The 9,350-nt window shown below is 39.0% G+C and overlaps 1 protein-coding gene across 6 annotated transcripts; it reads left to right on the top strand.

Annotated features, from left to right (window-relative positions):
* Window positions 1-365: 365 nt before the first annotated feature.
* Window positions 366-6,558, top strand: LOC133725051 (putative disease resistance protein RGA4). 6 transcript variants are annotated; one of them, XM_062152076.1, is made up of 7 exons: window positions 366-1,420; window positions 1,544-4,254; window positions 4,374-4,484; window positions 4,556-4,875; window positions 4,955-5,119; window positions 5,620-5,808; window positions 5,937-6,558. In XM_062152076.1, exons 1-2 carry the CDS (start codon window positions 755-757, stop codon window positions 4,196-4,198), a joined length of 3,321 nt encoding a protein of 1,106 aa, XP_062008060.1. In that variant the 5' UTR covers window positions 366-754; the 3' UTR covers window positions 4,199-4,254; window positions 4,374-4,484; window positions 4,556-4,875; window positions 4,955-5,119; window positions 5,620-5,808; window positions 5,937-6,558. The 6 variants fall into 6 exon arrangements, with proteins under 6 accessions (XP_062008060.1, XP_062008056.1, XP_062008057.1 ...); XM_062152072.1 differs by having other exon boundaries at window positions 377-4,254; window positions 5,937-6,048; window positions 6,229-6,558; XM_062152073.1 differs by having other exon boundaries at window positions 377-4,254; window positions 5,937-6,058; window positions 6,229-6,558.
* Window positions 6,559-9,350: the final 2,792 nt, after the last annotated feature.

Below are 9,350 nucleotides of genomic sequence, written 5' to 3'. Positions count from 1 at the left end.
TGCTGCTTGCCTTGGAGGAGCATAAGTTTCTGGAATTTCATTTAAATCTGTGCTTGGGTCTGTAATAACTGCTGCAGTGTTTTTATTTGTGCTTGCTTGCTTATGAAATTTCATATTTGGTTATGTTGTGAAGAAAATGTTTAGGCCAGAAATTGGAAATCCAGATTTAGCCCATAATATTTTAATTGTAACTCCCAGAAAATTGGGCCTTAAAAATAACCTAAAAAGGTCATACAAAAGGAACTTTAGAATAAAAATGGATATCAGAAAACAGCCCAAATGAAATTCGGGCCCATCCCGAAACCGAACCGGTCCATCCAGAAACCGAACCGGCCCGATCCGAATTTCGGCCCAACCGAATTTTTCGGCCCAGTAATATTTAATTGAGTGGTCGGTTTGGATTTAGGCTTAACCGATTATTTCGGGTCGGGGTCGGTTTGGGCCTTAAACCGACCCGCCCCGACATATGCCCAGCCCTACGCTCCTAAACGTAAACTGTCAAAAAGGTGAGCACCACCTAGGTGGATAGCAGACTCTCAGAGGAAACTCAGATCTACAAGAAACTGGGTAGAAGATAACACATGTGGGCCAAAAGTATGTGTCGTTTCTACTTTTTAAAAGAAAAAGTAAAAGAAAGAGGAAATTCAGATCTACAAAAAACTGGGTAGAAGATGATAAGATAGCACAACCATTTATTCTGACCGTTCTTAGTCGTTTTCCTCTCTCCATTCTGAGCTAATTTCTAGCTCCAACAATGGCTGAGGCACTCATTCCCGGCCTTCTAGAACGATTGATTTCGTTACCTGAGCAACTAAGAGAAGCAGATCTGAGCCTGGGCGTGCGTGTTGAGAAAGAAGTTGCAAATTTCATCCTCAATCTCAGAGCCGTTCAACCTGTTCTTGTGGATGCAGAGGCGAGGCAACTGGTGGAGGCACCTGTAAGACGTTGGTTGGATAATCTGAAAGAAGTGTGCAACGAGATGGACAACGTGATGGCTGAGCTGAGCGTTGTAGTAAATAAAAGGAAAAACCAAGAAACTGCTCCGAGTACTAAGAAGAAGGTATGTCTCTCCATTCTCTCTGATTCCTTTTGTTTAGGCCACTCCGGCCGGGCAGAACTGAAAATCATCTCCTTGAGGGTTAGAGAACTCGGTCAAAAGTTAACTTTGATAGCTCAAGAAAGGTTTCAGTTTGCATACCAACAAATAGAAAGAAGCATCGGAAAACTAAAACGACAGAAGGTCCTGTCTCTTGTCAACACAGACAGGATATTTGGTCGCGAAGAGGAATTGAAATTTCTATTGAGCAAGTTATTAAGTGTGGGTAGTCAACAAGAAATGAGACCCGTTGTCATCCCTATAGTAGGGATGGGTGGAGTCGGGAAGACAGCTCTTGCCCGACTAGCCTATAATGATGACAAGGTAAAGACGCATTTTGAGGAAAGAATATGGGTTTGTGTCTCAGACCCTTTTGATAAGGTTGTGATTGCCAAATCTATCATTAAGGGTACTGATTCTGGTATCCCACATTCAAATGAATTGCAGAGTGTCTTACGATGTATGTTTGAATGCATTCGTGGAAAAAGGTTCCTCCTTGTCCTGGATGATGTGTGGACCGAAGACGAAAGCAAATGGGAAGGTTTACAGTTAGCTTTGCAAAGCGGGGCAGTCGGCAGTAGAATATTAGTGACCACACGGAAGGAAGCAGTTCCTTACATGATGAGAGCAACTAAAAACACCATCCATATGATGTACTTGAGTGAGGAGAATTGTTGGTCGCTATTCTGTAACTTTGCACAATTTGATAGGGAAAAAGATGGGTTGAAGTCTCAAGTTGCTAGAATGTTTGTGCGAAGGTGCAGGGGTTTGCCCCTTGTTACAAAGATTTTAGGCAGTCTCATGCTCTATAAGGAAACAATTCAGGAATGGGAAGATGTTTTGAATAGTAAGATATGGGAATTAGAAGAGGTTGAGCAACAAGTTTTCCCAGTGCTGCTACTAAGTTACTATGATTTGACCCCAGCAATCAGACCTTGTCTTCTGTACTGTGCTATGTTCCCGAAAGATTTTCTAATTGATAAAGATAGTTTAGTTGAGTTATGGATGTCACAAGATTATCTCAGTTCAGAAGAAAATGAAGAAAAGGAAACAGTGGGTCAGAGGTATTTCGAAAACTTAGTAATGAGGTCTTTCTTCCAAGATTTTAAGAAAGATGAAGAAGGAAATATAAGATGGTGCAAAATGCATGATATTGTGCACGACTTTTTGCAGTACCTCACCAAAGATGAATGTATTACTGTGGAGGAGGGTGATCACGGTGGAGGAGAGCCTAGTAAAATCCATCATTTGACCTTGAAATGTGCATCCCAGGAGCTTACTCAATCTTCTTTTTCAATATCCAATTGCAAAAATCTTCGTACCATCATAACTTTTGATTCAGAAGTTTCTACCCTTGACCTAGATTTGATTTTGCAGTTGAAATACCTCAGGACATTAAGTTTGAATTGTGGCCATATCCAGGAAGTTCCAACATCCATCGGTAGCTTGGTACAGCTGAGGTATCTTTGTTTGTGTGACAATCAAATTTTCAAGGAATTACCCAATACTATGTGTAATTTATACAATCTGCAAACCTTGCACCTAATTTCGTGTAAGCGACTTGAGAAACTACCTGAGGGCATTGATAAACTTAGCAACTTGAGGAATCTTCATGTTATCGGTTGTGAGGAGTTGGTGTACTTGCCTGAAGTGATTGGTAAACTGGTTGGCTTGAGGTATATTGATTTGTCTTACAATAGTTCTCTAATAAATCTACCGAATGGTTTATGTGATTTGAACAATCTGCAAACCTTGCGCCTGAGTTGGTGTGAGCAACTTGAAGAACTCCCAGAGGCCATTGGACAACTGATTGATTTAAAACATCTTCATGTTGATGGTTGTAATATGCTGGAGTACTTGCCTGTAGGGATTGGTAGATTAAATGATTTGAGGTATCTTGATTTATCCCATAATCATTTTTTGATAGAACTACCGGTATTTATATGTACTTTATACAATCTGCAAACCTTGCGCCTAAATGGGTGCAAGCGACTTGTAGAATTGCCGGAGGCCATTGGAAAACTGATTAGTTTAAAGCATCTTCATGCTGCTCGTTGTGATCAGCTACAGTATTTGCCAGAAGGGATTGGTAAGTTGGTTCGGTTGAGGGATATTGATTTGTCTCATAATTATTCTTTGAAAGAATTACCCAATACTATGCGTAATTTATATAATCTGCGAACCTTGTGCCTTGTTGGGTGCCCCCAGCTTGTTAATGTCGATATCAGAGAACTGATTAAGGATGATCAGCATGAGTCAGAGTACTTGCAAGACTTGCAAGAGGCGTTTGGGAGATTAGCAAGGCTACTAACGCCACTTGGGTGTAATGTAAGTTCTGGTGACAAGAATGATGCACTTTCCATTAAAAGTTTGGGCAATGTGAAAGATGTAAGTGAGGCTGAGAAAGCAGAACTGAAAAATGTAGACCTCCTTAGTTTGGAATTAGATTTTGACAATGAAGAAGATGAGAGGATAAAAGGGGATGCAGAACTACTGAATGTCTTACGACCACATCAAGTGGAATTTTTACGCATTGCTGAGTACCATGGCCTCACTGTGCCTGTCCATTGGACGATGCCTTTACAAAATTTGAGGCATCTTATTCTTGAAGAATGGACATATTGTGAAGTTTTGCCTCCTCTTGGGAAGTTGCCATCCCTTGAAAAACTGGAAATGACTGGGATGCATGGTCTGAAGAAAATCGGGGCAGAATTGTTGGGAACAGAAACAGATATTGATCAAGTATCATTCCCAAAATTGAAACAACTCAGCTTCGGAGTCATGCAGGATTGGGAAGAGTGGGAAGGAGTGGAAGGGTGCACAATCATGCCATCCCTGTCTTCATTACGAATTAATTCATGCTCTCTCCTGCAAGTATTGCCTCAATTCCTGTGGAAGACACCGCTGGATGATTTGGTGATTAACTGGTGTCCAATTCTTACTCAAGATCTCCTAGAAGGCGGCGGAAATGAGTGGTCCAAGATTTCTCACATCTCAAGCATCAGAATCAATTGTATCACTGTGGGACGAGGAACCGACAAAGTTGCTGCTTCTAAGGTTGATGATAAGGAAGAAGATGAGATTATGGAAGTGTTGGAGTAGTTGAAGTCATCACAGCAGTATGCAAGGGAACCTCTGAAACATGCCTTCCTCTTCTGGTAATTTTACTTAATCCCTCATCTTTTTATTTATTTCTAGTTAAAGTTTAGCATTTACCATATTTCTGAAGTCTCTAGGTTTGAGTCTATAACCAACCTAATGTGACAATTACATGCAGAATCTAATATATGTCATGAAAATTGAAGAAAATAGTGGAAGCACCACCCTTGTGGGAGGTCAGATGTTCAAAACATAACTTCACTGGCTGCATATGCAAGTTCTAACATCTGTAAGTGGTATGGAATAGGTTTTCTTGTAATTCAGGTTAGGTGCAAGTCATCTAATTATGTATTTCTGTAGACAGAAAACCCAATTGCAAAGCTACATGCACTAACCATGTGGAAGTGGTGGTTAGAATGGAGTTAAAAGATAGACGTGCTACCATGCTACACAGGTTAAGCTGATATATGTGTGGCATGGATGGAGGTGTTGGCAGTTAGCTTGCAATGGATTTTTCTGGTGTTATCTGCAATGTCTCCCTGATGGACCCTGTAGGTTGTGAGCTAAATATAGAGACACTCATTCCAAAGTTAATGTTAAAGATGTGAGCTAAATCCCACACTGCAACCTGTGATGTTCTGTGAAGAGGGCTCTGTTAATCTCATCCACCTCTTGTTCTGGTAATTTGACTTTTTATTAATCCTCTGTGAATATATAATGTGAAAATTATCTGCAGAAACTGATAAAATATATGGTCAGGAAATTAAATTGCTGAAAGTATTGCAAGCTCCCTGCTCGGACACAAAGTTCCAGTGGTTGGATTCACTACAACATGATAACGATCCAGCAGGACTGGCACTCCTTATGCTGTGCAAGGTTGAGAACTGTGCAGCCCCGCCTCCAAATACAAGTTCCAATCAATCTGTAAGTACCATGGTACTGATTTTTTTATTATTATGTTTGAATACAAAGAATCTCACCAAGCTACATTTATGTTGTGACTTCTATATCAAAGTAACTTAAATTTTGCTTGGTTTAATATGTTTGTGGCATGGACATAATCCTGGAAGGGATTTCTATGCTGCCCACTGTTGTGGCAAAGGTTGACAATTAGAGCAGGTGCAGCTCCCTTTCCATCATTGGTAGATGAGCTGTTACCATGGGCTGGGTCTTGGTATAATATAATTTGTAACAGCACAATGCCTCGTCAAAAAGTGCTAGCTCAAGTTACTTTTGGATTCTTAGATCTTGCAATGATACTCGAGATCTCCCAAGCACATTACTGATGCGGGACTCAGGGTATCACAGTTTCTGGGTTAAATATTGAGATAGGACACACAAACTTCAACCTTTATGTCAATCATTTCATTTTTAAACTGGTTTCTAACAGTGTGTTTTACCTGTGTATTGTCATTTGTCAATAGGTGTTATACTGCAAGGAATTTACCAGGCCAACAAATCTCACAACTCGATGCATTGAACTTGCTGATTATTATGTGCAATAAGAGTACCGTTGCTAGTTGTTACATCCCCCTGCATCAAGGAAACTTATCTTCCAACATGTTGGCACCCATTTGCCTATTTGATGATGAGGCTCCTCTCACCTAAACTAGGTAATTTGTCATCAGTGTCTTGAGTGATCCATTCCTATCTAATAATTTGTACTGGAAGGCTCAAATATGCACTACCTAGTTGTTACATTCTAATGTTACGAGGTTTATTTATTGAATTTCCATTGCAGGGGATTTTCTTGTCTTCCTAGCTGAAGCATGTGGTGGATGGAAGAAAGGGAGAGTGGATACTATCTCAGTCTCGTTTCAATGCACTTTCAAGTAGATCATACGGCAGCAAAGGTGACCCACAGTAAAGTAACAAAACTAATCTTGATATTTTTGAGCTTGTGATGTGGAATCCTTGTATATGGTTGTATTTAATTTTCTTATGTAAATTTGTATGTTTATTATGGGTCAGTAAATTATGCTTCCTGTATTTATTTGACTTTATAGCCTAACTGGTTTTCCATTTTGTTTTAGGATTATATTTTTATTGTAATTGGTGAGACGGATGCCAATTAGACCTTTGTCTTTGAGAACTTGATCTGAGAGATTGCTGAACCAGCAGAGAACATTGATGAGGTGATAAAACAAAAAGACTTGCAGTGTGCCTATTTCATGTAGCAATGTGTCGTTGAAGCATTTTAATTGTTCGTCTATATTTTTTTTTTTTTTTTATCGAGGATCAGTTTCTTTTTTTTTACTGAGGGTTAGTAAAACCACTGTTTTTGAAGACACTAGCAAAAATCCCAGCGTTATGCCACGGGATTTGTTGTTATTTAACAATTTTGTGCGTAAGGCTTGTTAGATGAGCTCATTCATTCAGTTGAAGCATGGTAATAAGCTGAATGCATTCACTTGTCAAGATCAACAGACTGGCCATAATGTTAACAAAAGGCATGCAGAAAACTAATGTATGGCACAGAGCTAAGAGTATATGCATACAATGCCATTTTTAAGAAGTCAAAGTGGGAAGGCCAACTTCGATATCATATTTAGTTGTTCACTGCTTGAAAGAAAAAGAAGAATATTTTCAGAATTCTAAGACTATACATCATAATATATGTCATCAAATCCAGATTCTTTAGCTGGTTAGTATATATAAGTAATACTTTCAGTCTCAATGAAGCATCTTAGCTGATTGAAAAGTGATTCCTTTCCAATTTCATCTAAAAGCTCTATCAATGCTTTCAATCTGGTGGACTCAATCCCCAGTTCCCGCTCAACTTGAAAATACAACTGCAAGGGAGATCCAAATATAACTGACATAAGTAATTAATTAGAAAGAAGGTAAATTTAAATGGAAAACTAAAAAATAAATAATTAATACTTTTGATTAATTATTTGTTTCAGACTTATTCTTCAGATTGGCATCTGTAATGAGGTTAGCAGGAGGAGGAATACAAATACAGTGTTCTCTATGCCTCAGTTCAATAGGAAGTGGTTGTACAGAAAATTTTGTTTTAAATATTTTTGAAAGGCTAATTGCTTCTTTTTCTGACATATTTTCATGACAGAGGTCTTCAATATATAGCTGTGCCTATCGAGCCTGATGACGGAAAAAGAAAAAAAAAATTTGTTCTGTGACAAAACAGCTTCGTTCCAATGTTCCTTTCCGCAGAAAGCAACAAATGCAATCCCAGGTCAAAAACAAATCCAAATTTCAAGGATTCAAGTGAAGGGACTCTTTAGTGCTCACACTAATGTAGAACATAGATAAACAAAGCCGATAAGCACACTCAAGTCATGAACAATCAACACATCCCAAAATACTCAGCATTTCAGCTAAAAGACCTCTGTTCTAGGTTCCCTATATACTGTGTTCTCTATGTGTTGAATATAAACTTTGCGTGTTCATTCACAGAAAAATAGAAGCATTACTGTGTACCACCCAAATTACCAAAACTATGTGTAGTTAAAGAGTTGAACTAAACTTTGTTGAACAATAGGCAACCAGGTTCAGAGTTTCTTTTCAGAAATTTAGGGTTTTGAAAGTACTCTGTCTACTCTGCACAAATAGTTCATAACCCAATTGCATATGAGGCACTACTTGATCAAAATATAGAGCATCCCGTAAAGAAACCATCTCAAACTTAGAATACTTTCCATCCTGCTCCATTGAGTTCTGCCATCTACTTAATAAGCAAGAATTCACTCCATGTGGATCAGCAGGTCATGCATCTTAACAACATTTGTTTGCCAGAATCATTTCTCAAACACGCTAGTAATTATAAGGGGTAATTACATGTAAGTGCATTTTGAGGAGTTATTTTAGCCTAAAGGCCACCAAATATTTTCTTCCTTCATAACGCCACCGGATACAAAATAGGGTTTAATTCTGAACATTAAAAATAAAAGAAATTACAGCTATGCCACTGGTCTCTATACAGATGCAATTTCACGTTTTTGGTCATTTTGAATCAAAAACCGCATCTCTCTCTCTCTCTCTCTCGACCTTGTCACTGCCGCATTCCTCTCTCGTCGCTAGAGGTGGCAAACGGGCCGGCCCGGCCCGGCCCATTTTAAGCGGGCATAGTCGTGCTTCGTGTCGTGCCTGGGCCGGCCCATTTATTATCGTGTCGGGCTCGTGCCGGCCCATTTACTTAAACATTAAGCCCGGTCCGGCCCATGGCCCGAGCCCATATCGTGCCGGGCCGTGCTCGTGCCGGGTCGATAAACGGGTCGTGCTAGTGCCTACTCACTAAAAGCACAATTTTAAAATCTTAATTTGAACAAATAAAAATTAATTTTATTTAACTATTTATAAAATTAAAATAAATTAAGTTCTACAACGTTTTTCTTAATCTTACCTTTTTAAGATTAGTTTTCTAATAATTTTTTATATTCCACTATAAGAAAGAAAGAAAGAAAGAAGAAAATAACTCAAAATATATTGTTTTTAGTATATTATTGTGAGATTAATCTTTATTAATATAATGAAGATTTAGTATCATATTATTCTTTCCTTCATTCTATAGTTGTATTATGATGAGATTAGTCTTTATTAATAAACATATATTTAATATTTAGAAAAAAAATACTTATGTTAAGACAAACATATAATGTTTTATTTCACTATTTTGACAACATAAAAGAAATAGTATTGGTGGAATTGTCATGAGATTTTAAATAACGAGGTCTAATATTCAAATGTCATCATTGTAGTTTTTTAATATTTTTAAAAACAAAATGAAATTTTGTGTTTGTAACGGGCCGGCCCATAATATGTCGTGCTCGGGCCGTGACGGGCCAGGCCAATGGGCCAATATTCCTAGGCCCAACCCGGCCCGTTATTCTAACGTGCTCGGGTCGTGCCGGGCCACTAACTGGCTTGGGCCGTGCCGGGTCCGTGCCGTGCTCGTGCTTAGCGGCCCGTTTGCCACCTCTACTCGTCGCCGGCACTCTTTTCATCACCAGCGCTCTCTATCTTCACGGTGACGACGATCTTCCGCCATGGTCCGGCGTCACTTGCTCCACTCAAGGCGATTACCGAGTCCTCACTAAGTTGTAAGCCACTTCTTCACCATTCCAATTTTGATTTTGATTACCGGAGAGTGTTCGGTTTTGATTTTGGAGTAGCTTTCTCTTTCGATTTCGAGAAG

The sequence above is a fragment of the Rosa rugosa genome, chromosome 1, assembly GCF_958449725.1.
Source record: "Rosa rugosa chromosome 1, drRosRugo1.1, whole genome shotgun sequence".
NCBI classification, from domain to species: domain Eukaryota; kingdom Viridiplantae; phylum Streptophyta; class Magnoliopsida; order Rosales; family Rosaceae; genus Rosa; species Rosa rugosa.
Note: the sequence above shows the minus strand (reverse complement) of the source record. Positions and strands in the feature narration are given on the sequence as shown.

Bases quoted from the DNA above. Each gene is read 5' to 3' on its own strand.
- LOC133725051 (XM_062152075.1), top strand. From the start codon at position 755: ATGGCTGAGGCACTCATTCCCGGCCTTCTAGAACGATTGATTTCGTTA.